This window comes from Labrus mixtus, chromosome 2 (assembly GCF_963584025.1).
Source record: "Labrus mixtus chromosome 2, fLabMix1.1, whole genome shotgun sequence".
Taxonomy (NCBI): domain Eukaryota; kingdom Metazoa; phylum Chordata; class Actinopteri; order Labriformes; family Labridae; genus Labrus; species Labrus mixtus.
In genome coordinates this window covers 33,246,673-33,263,830 of record NC_083613.1, presented here as the reverse complement: position 1 = coordinate 33,263,830, position 17,158 = coordinate 33,246,673, and the positions used below count along the sequence as shown (strand labels likewise).

At 42.5% G+C, this 17,158-nt stretch overlaps 2 protein-coding genes and 1 non-coding gene across 3 annotated transcripts; 1 reads left to right on the top strand and 2 right to left on the bottom strand.

The window, feature by feature from the left end:
* Positions 1 to 721: 721 nt before the first annotated feature.
* On the bottom strand, positions 722 to 13,096 carry ift56 (intraflagellar transport 56). Its single transcript, XM_061062433.1, has 18 exons — positions 12,800 to 13,096; positions 12,247 to 12,375; positions 8,874 to 8,966; positions 8,606 to 8,720; positions 8,032 to 8,081; positions 7,226 to 7,371; positions 5,791 to 5,962; positions 5,120 to 5,194; positions 4,895 to 4,997; positions 4,606 to 4,661; positions 3,824 to 3,877; positions 3,657 to 3,720; positions 3,000 to 3,088; positions 2,031 to 2,114; positions 1,853 to 1,922; positions 1,508 to 1,614; positions 1,226 to 1,359; positions 722 to 1,075 (listed from the first exon to the last, which is right to left on the bottom strand). Exons 1-18 carry the CDS (start codon positions 12,800 to 12,802, stop codon positions 961 to 963), a joined length of 1,659 nt encoding a protein of 552 aa, XP_060918416.1. The 5' UTR covers positions 12,803 to 13,096; the 3' UTR covers positions 722 to 960.
* Positions 13,097 to 13,964: 868 nt separating this feature from the next.
* trnar-ccu (transfer RNA arginine (anticodon CCU)) lies at positions 13,965 to 14,037 on the top strand. Its single transcript has one exon. It is a non-coding gene; the product is annotated as a tRNA-Arg (tRNA).
* Positions 14,038 to 15,906: 1,869 nt separating this feature from the next.
* On the bottom strand, positions 15,907 to 16,641 carry LOC132955010 (lysozyme g-like; the record flags this gene model as incomplete). Its single annotated transcript, XM_061027613.1, is given in 4 exon segments — positions 15,907 to 16,150; positions 16,236 to 16,266; positions 16,268 to 16,387; positions 16,462 to 16,641. Coding segments are annotated over 4 exon segments (468 nt in total), but the record flags the coding sequence as incomplete, so codon positions are not given.
* Between the last annotated feature and the right edge of the window lie 517 nt (positions 16,642 to 17,158).

Sequence of the window (17,158 nt, the reverse complement as noted above, 5' to 3'; positions counted from 1 at the left end):
TCTCTACAATAAAAGGCACAAAAAGCCCAAAAATAAATCTTTAAAAAAAGTGTGAACCCCTGTCTTCTTAAAAAGGGTGTGAAGCCTTTTGTTTGTGACATTAAAGTTGTGGGCGAGCCCGTTGAACTTAACTGTTAGGACAGTAATGTCGGGCTGGGTGCAGCGACGCCCGGCTCTGCTCAGGCGTTTGAACCCAAAAGTAATCTGTTAGCAAACGACAGGATCGTGGACAGAGCCGGAAATCAGGGTCAGAGAGAGAGAGAGGGAACGACAAGCGGGACACGAGCAACAAGTCCGACTCAAACACAGTTAAGTGCTTAGAGGCCTCTGTACATGGGGTGCGCACACTAACCATTAGGCCACCCGCCTAACCCTAACCCTTACAGTATTGCTTTTTTTTTTGGTCCGATTTTTTTTTGGGGTCATTTTTGTCTTTATTGGAGAGGACAGCTGAAGAGAGACGGGAAACGTTGGGAGGACAGAGTGTGTGTGTGTGTGTGGGGGGGGGGGGGGGGGGGGGGGGGGGGTGACATGCAGCAAAGGGCCGAGGACGACGACTTTAACCTCTTTACTTGGTGGAGGGCTTTTCGCAGCCCACCTGCAGTACCCGCACGGCCCACCAGGGGTCCGCTCTAGGTTATCGAGCGCCCCTTAAGTATTGCTTTAATAAAGAGGTTTCTACACAGACATTCATTAAAACCAATGATTCACAACATGAAGGTTGATTTCACATTTTAATACAAATATAGAAGAACATAGAGAATTGCAATCCTGACACGTTTTCATATAAAACCATAAAGTTTAGCAGAGATAAAAGCTTCATATTTCTTCGCTTCATGTGGCATAGACACCACTCGTAAGAGACGACATAACCATGACGAGTAGAGAAGTGTGCATAACGGAGACGCTCGTCATGTGGGCCGGCGGCGGGCAGGAGCTGGAGCCGGGTGCTGCTGGCTATCAGGAGATGAGGACTCTGTTGTCTTTGGCCCACTTCCTCAGAGTTCGTATTATGTATTCAACCTGAGGGTTTCCCGAGTTGCGCAGCAGGGGCACCACCTCTTTAAGCGTCTCTCTGGAACACAAACAGGAAGTGTGAGGAGACGAGACGGATCCAGAACACACCGTCTCTCACGTTTCTTTTTTAACAGGACACACATGTAAAACTAAAGACGCTGAAACTGCTTAAAAACTGTTGGATGTGTAACGATGAAATCAAACGTACTTGGACTCCTTGTTGGCCAGAATGAGCTGGAAGATGCCGACACATGCGCCTCGCTTGCCTTCCCAGTAGTTGGATCCTGGGTCCAGTTTCTCCAGAGCATCAAACGCTTTGGCTGCATAGTAAAATTGTCCCATCTAAAAAAAAAAAAACAACCAGCATGATCGTGAGCACTGGGATGCAACATTTTGAAATGAAACCATCAGGTATCAGAATGGTCGAGGATTAATCTTCTGTCGTTTCAGCGGAGATGAGCTACGAGGCAGACGGAGGGGGAGTGGTCACCTTGTAGCAGTCGTTGGCGATGAGCTGCAGCAGACTGAAGGAATCCGACGAGGTGCCCATCTTCAGGTAGAGCTCCCAGGCATGCTGACCCTTCTGGTTCATTATGTCTGACAAGAAACAAGAACAAGTGCTCAACAGTCCATCATCTGCAGCCGGTTTCAGAAACCTTCACAGACACAGACTTGCAGAAATGAGAGGCGCCTGTGGTCAGGATTTATTGATGTGAGTGAAGCCACTAAAAGAAGAGAAACGGTTTCTCAGAGCTGCCGAGAGGAAGTGCAAGAGGAAGCCGAGAAACCACGTGTGAACTTTACTATACTCATTAACAACAACAACAATACATACAACATCGTGCCAGCCAGCTGATGTAAACGTAATCATTCTTGATCTTTTCATTTTGAATCAGCAGAAAAATCTGAAAGAAAAAAAAAACTAGAATCAGTCAAAAACAAACAAACAACATGTTGAGACTCGATCACATAAAAGCAGCTGTGTGTTGGTGTCATGCAGTGAGCTGGGTTACCTCTTCTGCTTGCTTGAAGTTGCCGAGGGCGGCTTTAGCCTGAGCGTAGTTGAAGTTGAACGTGTCGTCATTAAAGAAATAACCCTGCGGAAAGAAATTAAAAGGTTCACATGTAGGCCGCAGTTCCTCAAGTCTCCACTTGAGGACGCAGTTCCTCGAGCGTCCACTTGAGGCCGCAGTTCCTCGAGCGTCCACTTGAGGCCGCAGTTCCTCGAGCGTCCACTTGAGGCCGCAGTTCCTCGAGCCTCCACTTGAGGCCGCAGTTCCTCGAGCGTCCACTTGAGGCCGCAGTTCCTCGAGCCTCGACTTGAGGCCGCAGTTCCTCGAGCGTCCACTTGAGGCCGCAGTTCCTCGAGCGTCCACTTGAAGATGCAGTTCCTCGAGCGTCCACTTGAAGATGCAGTTCCTCGAGCCTCGACTTGAGGCCGCAGTTCCTCGAGCGTCCACTTGAGGATGCAGTTCCTCGAGCGTCCACTTGAGGCCGCAGTTCCTCGAGCGTCCACTTGAGGATGCAGTTCCTCGAGCGTCCACTTGAGGATGCAGTTCCTCGAGCGTCCACTTGAGGATGCAGTTCCTCGAGAGTCAACTTGAGGATGCAGTTCCTCGAGAGTCAACTTGAGGATGCAGTTCCTCGAGAGTCAACTTGAGGCCGCAGTTCCTCGAGCGTCCACTTGAGGATGCAGTTCCTCGAGCGTCCACTTGAGGAACCACCAAATCCCCATTAGGTCCCATTTGAAATGCAAAAATAAACATCCTGGTACTCAAACAGTTTTGGGTAGTTAGGTTGAGGTAGCCACCATTGTTGGGCTTCAAAACGCCTCTTCAGACACCAAAGGTTGACGTCCATGTTTTCTACAGTCTGATGATGATTCTACACACTGTGTCACACAATTAAAGTAGCCTCTTCACAGTTTCTTCACATGCATATTGTCCTTCGATGTCGTGTGTCTTATAAAGAGCAACACTCACCTTGACGGAGTTCAGATATATGAGAACGTCATCAAACAGTCTCAGGAGGAAGAAGCAGGAGGCCATGCACTGCCTGCCGGGAATCGTGTCTGAAAGTCAAGAAGATGTAAATGTACACACACGTTCTCTCATTCTGTATTCTCAGACAAAAACCCCTGAGAATATCCTGAAACTCTCAGAGTTGTGAGCTGATGTGAGAACGCAGCAGGATATGATCAGGTGAATTCACCTGGAGCGAGGTGGTGGTGACGTTTATTCCCTGTGATCGCTGCACGATCATAGACTGTCTGCACTCCACCTCTACCATCTCTGTGCTCTAATGAACCTGCTGCATTATGTTTCCTGTTCTCCAGTATGTTCTTCTCCACGAAGCATTGAAAGACAAATATTCTCATTATAAGACTCTGTTGCTTCGTCCACCACATCCACTTCATTCTGTTTACGTCACAACTTTCCTCAGGATTCTCTCAATTTTTTTTTTTTTTCATACAGTATGTGTCTTTATTACATCATGTCTCTACCCCTGTAACCCTGTCAGACTATGAAAACTCCAATCTGTGAAGGACATGTGATCAAGCACCTCAGGAAGATTTCAGGGGAAGGCAGACTGTCCTGAAATTGGACGTTTACAGGATTGCATATTTCTATTCAACGTACCGCACTCGCTGGCCGAGCCTCCGACCAGCTGAAAGAACTGCTGAGCGATTTTCAGGTGATCCCTCTGAAAGGAAAAAAAAACAGAAGAGTTACAAACAGCCGTCTTGATCTCACTGTTATCATCTTCTTTGTGTGTAATAATCGTTTATTTTTAAAGGAATACTCGCCGATCCAATTTGTTGTCCCAATGCTGCATTCACCACTCCTTTCAGAATATACTCCTGAAAAGATCAAAAAAAGTCTGAATGAAAACACTTTGTCTGCTCTCCTGTCAGTCTTGTTGTTAGTGAACAAGAAAAAGGAACCTGGAGCTGAAACGCACACAAAGGGAAGTTAATCTATGTCTTTTTTTTAAACCTGTTAAAAATGTTTTACAACCAAATCCAAAATGCACAACAACCAAACACTTCACATGCTTTCAGCTCCAAGAGACAGAAGTGGCTTTTAAACATAAAGAAATAAAGACTCTTCAGGAGCTCTTCAGTGAAGCAAGGACGAGAGGTTTATTCACAGACATGCTTTTATTTCACTATAACAACCCGCTCACCAAACATTAACCCTTCAGAATCAGAATCAGATTTATTAACCACGTGTGCTTACACACACACAAGGAATTTAACTTCAGTGAACTGTGCTCTCATATGTACAGGTACAACATTAAATATCAACAATAAACATAATAAGAAAAGACTAATATTAACATGATTAAACATGAAACAGTGCAGTGGTGAATAGTGTAAAAGATGCTGAAGTAACATGATAAGTAAAATGCAGTTATGTGACAGATGAGTCAATTAAGATGTCAATTACAGTATTTACATAAATAAGAGTGTGTATATTGATCATTTAAATTAAATAATATATATATGTATATTCACAGTGATGGTTTGGTTTAGAGTCATTTCACCGCGACAGGTCTGACACATTACATGACAGTTTAAGTTATTACCTGGGGAGTCGTGGGCACCAGATCCTGGATCAGGTTGTAGGCTTCCTGGACATCGTCTGGAAGTGTAAAACACAGAATGAGCTAATAATGTAGGTGATATCTGTCTCTACAGTAAACACAAGAGAAGCTATGTTTACACTTAATGATGCATAAATACATCTAAGAGAACAAAGAGGGCGGGGGGGAGAGGGGGAGGCGTTTCATTCTGTTGTGTTGTTTACTCTCATCAGGATTATTTGCATTTTCTCTCGTTCCATAAACAGCGGCCGAGCCTCGGCTGCACGCACACCTTGTCTGAGATAGTAGATGACCAGGTTGAGTCTGGCCTCGGGAATCACATCGATCAGAGGAGGCAGGACCTGCAACGCCCCCTCTCCACCGCGAAACACCACCTGCAGGACACAGAGGAGAGAGTCAGAGGGGGGAGTAAAAGCAAGAAAGCTGCTAATGTACACACGCACGCACGCACGCACGCACGCACGCACGCATGCACGAGAGCTTGTGAAGAGCTTACCAGGTTGTGTCGGATAAGCTCCTTAGCAAACTCAAAGGAGCAGGAGGAGATGTCGATTAGGTTCTTCAACTCCGCCTTCGAGGGACAGATTGTGCACATTAGTGAAACCTAGCAACATTTTCTGACACCAGAGAAAAACAACAACAAGCCGGGATGACATCACTGCAATGCTGCATGAAGAGACAAATACGTGTAGAAACATTTAAAAAAAACATGTATTCACTTCTAATTATCCTTTTCTTTCTTTCTTTATTCTTTAAATGTTTAGCCTTTCATTCAACCATGTTTGGATGCCCAGAAGGTCGCTTTTGTTGACATGGTATCAAAACAGATATCGATAACAACACTTCTCAAAAATGTTATTTATTGGACCTTTTTGCCGTTATTAGATAGGACAGCTGAAGAGAGACAGGAAGGACAGAGTGGGGTGATGACAGACAACAAAGGTCAGAGGTCAGATTTGAAATCAAGGCCTCTGCGACGAGGACTACAGCCTCTGTACATGGGGCGTGCTACATAACCGCTAGGCTATCTGGCGCCCCAAAATAAACCTTTATAAGACGTTTAATGACTTTTTTTTTTTAGACGTTTAAGCCGCCCATCGTCCTTTAAAGTTGAGACTTCAGAAACAACGTTAGCCGTGATGTGCTGAAAACAAAAACATGGAGTACCTCAGCCGCTTTGCCGTTGTAGAGTCTGAAGTGGTTGCAGGCCTTCAGGTTGAGGGCGATGGTGGAGTCGGGAACTCTCTGCAGGTACACAGCCAACACCTCCTGGGACACGTCGTAGTAGTCCAGCTTGTAGTAACACAGAGCCACGTAAACCTTCAGGGCCAGGAAATCTCTGAGGGACCAGATCGAGTGGAAACTGGCTGTCAGACTTGAATGTGGTGCTAGCTTCACACAAGGTACTGTCACAGATAAAATACATGTTAGTGTGTAAACAGAGATGCATTTATTAACTAAATCAGAGTTTTTAAATTAGAATCAAAGGCATCATGATTTAGTAGAAAGGGTCACAGAGCGCATACTCAAATGTGATGTGTGTACTGTTAGCGTTCTGATGTTTGTTATCCAACTCTAGATATTTTATTACTTCCTGTTGTAGTAACTTTTACTCAATTATTTTATTACCGTCCTTCCCGTTTTGGTGTTTTAGGATTTGAATCTACTGCTCTCAAAGTCTGTTGTTATTTCCTGTCTGTTTTTTTGTGAAGCACTTTGGGCTGCATGCTGTCGTGTATGAAAAGTGTTATATAGATAAAATGGAGTCGGAGTTTGCAAGATTAAATTCCCTCATCCTTCCCCATGTTCCTCTAACTCTATTATGTGTCTCTAGTCTGTCTACAAACCCCCCAATGATGAGAAAAGTCCATCCTCTCCCTCTTTAGCCTGCTCCACTTTTCAGAAAATATGTGCTCAAACAGGCCGTTTGGAGATTTCCCTTCATGACATCACAAAGGGCAGTAGCCCCTCCCCCAGGTGGGTGACACTCCCACAGCTAGGTGTTTGTTCTGCCCTCTGAGTCTGCCTTCTCACCGTAAACAATAGGACATGGAGCGAGAAAGCACCGAGTATACCCGAGCCCTTCCAGAGAGGGGGGCGTGGTCAGACACAACTCATTTACATATTTAAAGGTACAGACACAGAAACAGCCTGTTCTGAGCAGGGCTGAAATAGAGGGGTTTATAGACATGATCAAATACAGGATCAGAGTGGATTTAGAACAAGAAACTTCACACACATGTTTTGAGGAGCTCTGAGCCATGTTGCATTTCAAAGCAAACTACACTCTGCAGCACAGCCCTGCAACTAAAGCTGAAGCTGTTAACCTGAAAGTCACCTCAGATGCACCCGAGCCCACAGTTACCACACACCCTGAATAGATCTCTGTGAAATCAAAAGACTTCCTTTTCTCACCTCTGTCACTAGAGATTCAGTAAATCAGCGTAAAAAAGCAGCTAGCTCAGCATGTCTGCAGCGCTGACACTTGAATTATCTCAGAGAGGGTCCGCAAGGCGTGAGGCGCATTAAATGAAACACTCCTCCATTAACAACTCTCACCTGTCAAGGTGGTGCGGGGGGGGGGGGGGGGGGGGGCACAGACCTGTCCTGCAGTAGAAGGCGTTTATAGATGTCTATGGCCTCCTGGTAGTGTGAGCGCATGTAGTGGATGGATGCCAGGCTCAGCTGGTCCTCTATCACATCCTCCAGGTTCTGGTGGAAACCCATCAACTTCTTCTCATCGTTGAACTTCAAACACAAAAACAACATTTCATTTAATGCAGGAATAAATTATAAAAAGCATTTAATCACCTGAAAAGCTAGAGGAAGTGGAAACACTCATACATCTCTAAACACACGGGAGGAAGTTAATTCAAGGATTTTCTCTTTTTCAGACACAGAAAATGCAAAACTATGTATCTTGCTGTTTTCACATCTGCACTCCTGAAAATATCTAGATAACTTCTGGAGGTCTGCTGAGGATATTCTCCTGATCTGGCTGTTCACACATGCACCTCACAGCGGGAGACTATCCCCCCTTGGACTCAAATATTGTATTCTGTGACTGAATCCACAGGATATAAACGTCACCACTCTCTCCCACTCGCTCGAGGTGAATTCTCTTGATAATATGCTGCGTTCCCAAATCAGCCCACTCGGACTCGCTGCGGTTAAAACACCAGGGGTCTGGCAGGAGAAACTCCAGATAAAGTCAGAGTGGAAAATATGTTTGTTTGCGTTCCCACATACAGCGCCTCCTGGAGTTTTCTGCTTATGAAAGCATGAACGCAGAATGTTTCTCTTATACACCTGTTTCTACTAAATCAGGGAAACTCTGTAATAAATGACACGATAAGCACTGAGGAGAAGTAAACACACAGAAGTCAAATAATTCAATAGTTTTCCAACCTTGTGAGCCAAGTGGAACAGCAGTCTGTTTTGGAGGGGGGACATCGGAGCTAAAGGGAGCGGGAGATACAGAAGTTAGTGAGACAGAAAACCACAGTTCATAACCTTCATAACCTTCCTCTCAGCAATCACAAAACTGAGCTTTCATTTGATCTGGAAACACATCAAATCTGTGGGGCGAACACAGACTAATGCTGCACTATGGTTGTCACAATAGCAGAATGTTGAACCCATGTACAGAGGCTATAGTCCTCATCGCAGTGGCTGTGGGTTCAAATCTAACCTCGGCCCTTTGCTTCATGTCATCCCATACTTTCAGCTGTCCTATCAAAATAAAAGCATGGTTTCGTATCATGTAACGAGTCCAAAACAGGATTTTTAACTGCATACAAATAATATAGATAAGCCATCACTACACTGAGGAGGAACTATAACTCTGCTATGATGACTTGTAGTCACATCTTTAAAATGCTTATTGATGAGCTTCAGACAGCGTTAACAGTGTAGGGCTGTTGATCAAACAGCACTGAGCTAAATGTAGAGTCACCGCCTAGAAAAAGACAGAGAAGCATACCTTTAGACGCAGCCTCCTCGGCTTCTTTATAGAACCCCAGAAAAAACAGCGTACAGGCCAGATAGACCCACACCTCAGCTGGACAGTCAGGCCCGGTGGTCAGAGACTTGTACACCTGTGAGAAGAAAACATTATCAAGACATCTGATAACATGAAAAACCTGTGAGCCACATCCTTTTCCATCCCCTCACAGGTGTTGACAAGTCGATATTTAAATAAGACAATTGATTTGTGAAGCTTCACACAAACATATGAAGCAAGAAAATACCTCCATTGCTTTTTTGTAATCACCCAGGTGGAAGGAGCAGTAGCCCGTCCAGAGGTCAGCGTGCTCCTCTGATTCCCCAATACCTCTCTGAAACTAGAGATGACACAGCGACAGATCAGCAGCAGCAGCATTCAGCAGTACAGGGTCGTAGTCTGTGGCTCAGAGGTGGGTGTGATTCTGTTTTGTGAAAATTTAATTCCAGTGCATGACGCGGGCTCATCTGCAGGAGGCTTTGCAGTCAGATACAGTGGTGTGTCTCTGTGTTCAAATGATACACACGGCAGCCACAGAGGCTTTCACTGAACTCAATCAAAGTCTGATGTTTTAATCATAGCAAACTACTGCTTCAGTGTTTAGATTTGAATCAATAACAAAGGGAACACTATTTGTGCCATCATGATTTTCTTTTTATTCCTCTCTTTATTTCATGTGATGGTTGTGTGTGTGGTGGTGCTGTTTCAACGTAAAACAACTGGGTGCTGAATCCAGAAAAACATTACATTTTAAAAGTTAAAATCACACTCTGAGCGACTTACATTACATGGGCGTACACGTTGTTAATTAATTGTTAATTGCACACAGCGAGCGCTCCTGAGCCGGTGGGGATTTGGTGCCTAACTTGACCTCTCCAGCTACCAGACCTGACTTTGTCCGCACCAGGACTTGAACCGGCGACCCTCAGGTTCCCTACGGACTGAGCTACTGCCGTCCCAATTAATGGCGATTAAAATGTTATCATTTGACAGCCATAAAAATAAAAAATAAAACACACACACACTTTTAGAACTCATCCTTCTGGCCGACTGTCTGCAGGACAAACCGTCGGTGTCCTATAAAAACATGGGACTCATTCTCAAACTATAATTGAATGAGGAAGGCACAGACGTTACAAAGAGGACTCTGTGGACTTGATGGACTGACATTCCTAAAGAGGCTCGTTCTCAGCCCGTATTCAACCTCTAATCATGTGAAAAACTTTACTCCTGAACTCTTGGTCATGTACCTGTACACAAGTTTAAGATCAATGAATGTCATATATTGTCTTGATTGATTTCTTTCAAGTTGACACTGATGAAGATATCTCTCTTAATAAATAAATCTACTTTAGATCTGGGGTGATTTTCTAACCTTTCTGGAGACGGAGCCTGAAATGTAGAACCTCTTTATTACACATAAGTACTCAATTTTTATTGCCAAGTACTTTCATACATAGAAGGAATTTGACTGTGTTGTGTTGCAAAAACAATTATCAAAGAACTAAAGCAAAAACAGAATAATGTTTATAAGTCAAGACCATTTTCATGCATGCTGTGTTCTTAGTTCGACTCTTTGACCTGCATGGTTTGATTTCATTGGATATTTTTGTGTGAATTTATTTATTTTTTGTGTGATTATTTACTGCCTTTAAGAGCGCCACTGTGAATGAATTTAATGCTGTGGGACAGTCGTTATGTATTGTTATATCGATGTTTTTAGTGTATGTTTGATTTCTCTGTCTTCCACAGATGTGAATGAGCTCATAGCTAACTCTGGTACAGCTGATAGGCTGTGCACTGTCCCTGTCAAAATTCACAATACATAAAAAATATATGTAATTGTACCCGCTTGTTGATTCAGCTTTTGGATTGTTTGGATTAAAATCAATCAAAACAATGATGGAAAAAAAAAATCAGTTCATCAGCGCCCTCTGGTGGACAAGTGAAGTAATGTTTTTACTTTTTTTTTAATTCTTCTCTGAATGAACATAATTTTTTTCTCAGTTTAAACATAGACTGATACTAATATACATCTTGAATTAATCTTTATAAATTATCTAAATGAATGCAATATTTCCAGAGTTGGCAGTGAGTGATGACCTCATTGAATGACCATGAAAAAAGTCTTTCAAAATCAACTTTCTCTCTCCAGAGTTAGCGCTGTCCTCGCTCCTCCCCACGCCTCCTTCCAACTCTTATGTCCTTTAAAACTTTAAACATGGTGAATCTGGAGTCAGTTTATTCTCCTCGACCACCTGCTGCTGCTCTTTTAAATGTCATGTGACATTTACTGGATTGAGCCTAGTGCTGGGTGACATGGATAGAGACACAGAAAAAAGAGCTAAATCGAAAAGCAACAGCAGATAAAACAGATTGTCTCTGGTTGCTATGGCAACAATACAAGTCAAATATGTTTAACTGTAGTTTCATTTCTACTGCTAGAACTTAAAAATAAGAAGAAAAACTTGATCAGGACTTTAGTTTCTCACTCTGTAAGTCGTAGCGATGCAGTGGTGGACAGATACAAGTTCATTTATTTGAGTTCTGAACTTAAGTACATTTTTTGAGTATCTTTATTTTACTTCAGTCTTCTCTTTTTGGAGGAAACTTGTGACTTTTACTCCACTGCATTTGAAAGACAAACATTGTACTTTTGACTCCACTGGATGTTCTTGTTACTCACTACTTTAGCTCTGAAGTCAGCTGATGACTTCTGTTTTTCAAAATATGATCTGAAAGACGATCAACTGTAGAGGGAAACTCTTGCGCTTTAACCGCTCCACAAATGTAAGCCGGTGCTCTCAGAAAAGGACCACATTTAATTTGACCAAAATACATTTGCCTTTAAAAGTGATTTGTGTCCTCCTGTACTTTCTCTGGATCCTGTCCATGAGAAGGAGTCCACTGGAATATATTTTGAACAACAATGAACTGTGTTTGTGTAGTTCTGCGTGTGGTTTGTCTAAGTGGGGTTGTACTTCTTGCATCTCCATGGTTTAACACAGAGCCAACGCAGAGCAAATGTCACTGAAATGGTGATAATGACGGCTACAGCTGAGAAGTATGACGATTCTCCACCTGAGCACTCATGGCCATATCTTCAGCCAATGTTTGAAATTTGAACATTTTCTGGCTGTGTTGTTTACTGTCATGAGGACTATTTGCATTTTCTCTCGTTCCATAAACAGCGGCGGAGCCTCGGCTGCACACACCTTGTCTGAGATAGTAGATGTCTGGCTGACATTTTCCCTGCTCACCCGGTATTGTTGTTCTTTTATTTTGGAGCTGCAAATCTGTAGCATGTGAGTTTATAAAATGTAAACAAGGTTTTCTAAATAAACATAATGTAGCAGAATGAACACCCATGTGTTCTTGACTTCAGTCATCCGTGAAAACACAGCAATGTTTTGTGATTTATTCTAGTTCCTACTTTAACTCAAGTAATCATTTGAATGAGCACCTCTCACTTGTCATATTTGACCATGAGAATCTAAACTTTGACCCGAGTAATGAAGTTGTGTACTCCAACCGCTGCACAGATGTGAGAGTTGCTTTAATGTGAGCATGAAACACAATATTTTATTAAACAAAACGTGAAGTTAAGGTTGTGTAAGTACCTCCAAAAGTGTCAGTGCCCCGAGGTAGTCTCTCTGTTGTAGATACTCCTCCAAGCGGGAAACCTTTGTTTGGTTTTTCTTCTTTTTCTCACTGACGCTGCCCAAGGCGGGCTTTGACCGAGAGAGGATCTGTCATGACCACAACGAAAAACACTTACAGGAACAAGTTAACACAAAACAGATCAGTCGATTCAAGCCGAGAAGAGCAACTATTTCAGACTCAGTTAATCTAAAGATAAACAGCAAGAGGCAAGGCAGGCAACTGCTTGGGGCCCCTGACCAGTAGGGGGCCCCTGACCAGTAGAGGGCCCCTGAGGGCTCAAAGCAGTGACCCAAAGTGTGCTAATTTTGCAAGGACAGTAGGAAACCTCCCTAAGGGGCCCCCATGTGACAGCACTCCCTCTTGTTGTCCTGCTCAGCGTTGCAGCATTACTGCAGTGAAACCAAAGTTTGTCAATAAAAGTCAACAATTAAAAAAGGATGGGGATGAATGCTGAATTGGTTTTTGCATTAAAACAGCAAACGAGGAACACAAACAAACACGTAAACTCACCATTTCGACGTATTCGCGTGGAAGAGATATCAAACTAGTTTCACACTCGGTTATCACTCAGCTAGCTAACGTCGTATGTCCAGATGAAAACAGTTAGCTTCTGCGCTTTCTACCTGAAGAGAGGTTAAAGGTGTCGGGTTTCATCGTGTATCCGAACCAAACTATCAAACATAACTGAATCTATTTACGGCTAACATGCCTGTGATAAATGTGTAGTTTATTCTGTCTTTTGTACGCCGTTGCTATGTGAGATCTAAGCGGTTGCTAAGTGCTAACTGATGATTAAACAGAAGCGTATAGGTACTTTTCCGCTCTAAGATTTTCAAAATAAAGGCATGTCTAGTGCTCTTGTTGTAAAAAGGTGGTGGGAATGGGATATAAGGCACGTTTAGACCTATGGTTTTAGACGTGACTTTGTTAAAGGTTCTCTGCTGAATATCTCGGAGCTCGGACACGGCTGGCGATTTTTAAAAAGTACACTCGAGCGGCAATTATTTTGAATTCGAGCGGAGTTTAGGGGCTTGACAGGAAACAGCTCGGCTAACGCTGCCCTAGCTTCTTTACATGACTTATTTGTTGCCTAGCAACGGGGCACGGAGATATAGTTGCATTCGGGTGGTGTCTGACACGTCGTAAACACGAGTTTCCGAGTTGTAAAATGCACATGAACACCTGCTCAAGTCGGAATAACAACTTGAAAACACGGAAAAGAATGAGGTGACCTACTTCCCGACTTGCCGTCAGAATCGTCATCACATGGGGGCAAAATATGTTTTGTTAATGTCAACATACTTTTTTATTCATTTACGTATTGCACATCAACTTTTTGCTCAAATATAACTTTTAACAGTTACATTTTACTGATCTTCTTCGTAGCATCAACTCTGTTTTGTGATGTTGTTAAAAGATTCAGACTTTCTGAGCTGAAATTACATGAACACACTGAAGTCGGAAGAACGACTTTTCAAACTAGTAAATTTGGACCACCCGAGCAGCACTTGAATGCAGCATTTGGCTGCTACACGACACGGCAGGAAACGACGTATTTAAACAAATTTACTCCTTACCTTAAATGTGATTTTGTGACATTTCAACATCTACATGTTCATTTTGTCACCGTTTAAATCTTTTATTTTTTCTGTGGAGCTGTACCGCTATCGTAGTTGCCCCAGTGGCCTAATGGATAAGGCACTGGCCTCCTAAGCCAGGGATTGTGGGTTCGAGTCCCATCTGGGGTGGATTATTTTAAGTTGCCCTTAATGGATATATTTCACTCATTAATAACTTGTTTGTGGTAGCTGCCATCAGTTCATAAAAGATTACAGAAAGGTTTCCAAATAGTTCATTGTTGGTAGTAAATTCTGAAACATAGTGTGATCTCATATTTAGTTTTCTGTGTATGACGTGTTCTGTGCTATAATGATTAAAGAGTTTAGGATTTAACCCTGAGTGCTTCAAAGCAAAGATAGTACAAATAAATGTAATACACCCTAAAGCAGTGGTTCTCAAACTGTGGTACGCAAAGAAATCTCCACAATATTTTTTTTTTAAAACCTGTTCAGCATAAAACGACATTTTTTTATTTTTGTCGTGCTCCTGTCTTATCACTAGGCAAACACTGGGAGTCACTCAGAAGCACAGGTAAGTATTTTTTAATTTTTTATTATTATTAGGTGCAATAGAGTGACAAAGTGCAGAAGAGCAAAATATTGAGACATGCATGAGTTGCATATGAAAATATATAAATCAGTATGAGCATCTATAAAGAGCTATATGTTGATGTTTTGAGCCATGGTGACTGGTGGTCTTCTATATTCTGAAAAGTATCTTAAGAGTTATAGGTATTATCTTTGCTATCATAAATTACATGAACTACCTCACTGTGATTTCAGTGAGGTATGTAGAAATTATGACACATGACATATGAATACAAGGGGTTTTGGCTACATATTAAACCCATCCTATGATTTCATTTTTGTAGGAAAATCTGCAGCAAATAAGGCGTTGGTACTTGGATTGGCCGGCTTACAGACTAATAGAGTTCACCGATTGGCTCACTTACAAACTCATCAAATCACTCAAAGACAACAGAAAGTTAACCTTTAGAAGTGACTTGATCAGACAGCTAGATATGATAGTGTTGGTTTTTTCAGTCATCTTCTTTAGGCATAAAATGATTTCTAACTATTTTTCAATAACTTTATATCTTGAGTTACACCTCCACTACATATATGTTCATTTAAAAAAAAAAGGAATGTGTCATAGTTAAACCTGGGCTACACTTAGCAATATCAGCAAGCAGGTGTCCCAAGGGCGTTACCCAGCCATTCGTTCCACTCTATCACAATCAGGTGATCTCTGAGCAGGTCCTCGTGCGATTCCCCCTGAGTCTTCCTTCTAGTCAACATTAACTTAAAGGTTTGTAAAATATAATGTTTTCAATACTGTTATTGGTGTGCAAGAAATTAATCTTCTATAGGTCATCTATGAAACATTTAATGGGGCACACAAACATGGCGTGGATAATGCTTGTAGATGGTTTATAAACCAATTATTAATCATTGATACATCACATGACTTCCAGGAACAGACGGCTGACATCACTCAGGCTTCAAACATTCATATTTACAGTCTATGATATTATCCCATCTCCCCATCCCATTTCTCATTTAAAGGCTCAATATGTGATTTTTCACACTTAAATATAATATAAATCAAGTATATCCTCTGAAAATAACTCTGTGAGTCATGACTGTCTACAATGGGTGTAACACCCGAGTCCCACTGTCTGTGATGTTTTCAGAGTTTTCTGAGTCCTATCTTCACTTTGTTTACATCGCCCGGACGGCCGGCCAGAGACATTTTAAAAAAAGTAATCCCCCGTTCAGTGTGTGCACATGAGGACAATAACTAATCAGACCTATTTGTTTTTCTTGTACCAGGCTGTAAACATGTTGTATGTGACTTCCTGTGTTCCTGCAGCCAGCCTCTAGTGGACACTCAAGGAACTGCAGGATTTTGCACTTCAGCATTGGCTTCATTTTTCAACACCGAAAGTTGCCACTTGGCTAAAACCCATCAAGCACAAAAAACAGAGATATTTGTGGTTTTGTTTTTTGTATCATGTTTATTTACCTCAGGATTTCACACAAACAACGTTTTAGACTTTTACTTAATGACTTGCAGGAAATGTTGTCAGAGTGGGCTTCAACAGTTAAAAGCCACCATGGTTCCTGTACCACTGGGCTCTGGCAACAACATCATTGGAGTAGTCTCTACCGGTTGTGTGGCCATCGACGTTTTCATAAGAATGGACGTTTCCATCGCCCATGTTGTAGGCTGCAATCCCACCTGGAGAATTAAACACACATAAGATCAAACCATTTCTGTGAAGGGGGTTGTGTTTGTGTCAACTTAGTGGGTGAGTGAAACAAACCTTTCAGCTTCTGCTCCGGGCTCCAATTAGAAAATTTTCTTTTTGATCTGTTCCATGAAATGAACCAAGATGCCCGTGGCTTGTCTGAGGTGTTCCTCGCTGTCCCAAGCGCCCTCTGGACTGTACCCACCTCCGTTTGGATTCACATCCACCTACATATGTTTGAAGGAAAGCTGGTTAATCACGCTAAGCTAAAATCATGTGAGTAAACCGGATTTATGAGCACCTGCATCAGTCCGAAGGCGTTGTACGCTCGTCGGCTCTCGTCATAGTCCCCCCTGCCTCCAGTGTTCTTTATTGTGTTTCCAGCCCGAGACTCTCTGGAGATGATGGCAGCAATCAGAGCTGGAGGAATTCCCTTCTGAGCCCCCACTCTGTTGATTTTAGACCTGAACTCTTTGGGCAAATGTCAAAGTGCCAGTTCTAGCGCTAGCCCTTAATAGTCCTATAGTGTGGCTGCCAACAGTCAATAATAAATAACCTCCTGCGTAAAATGTGTGTAGAAATAGGCCTACAGTGTATTTTAAGATCTACCATAATGGTGGTACTTGGAGAGCCAAATATTTTCGGAGGTGGTACGCAGTCTAAAAAGTTTGAGAACCAGTGCCCTAAAGGCTTTAAACAAGTACCTTAAAGGGGACATATTGTGAAAAATGAACATATATTTGGGTAACCTGAGTGTCTACCAACCCACAAAATTTGAAATTAACCCATCCAGTCCTTTGTTTGTGGTCTGCATAAGTCTTACAACACAGAGAAAAATGCTCTGTTTCAAATTTGCTCATTTTGTGATGTCACAGTAGGACTCTGGTAAAAAAAAAAAAAAAAAAGGTCCACCATCTTTATTCTTGCTACAGAGGAGTGATGTCTACCGGCAAAACTCAGGGGGGGGTAATCGCATTTAAAGAGACACACACACCAAA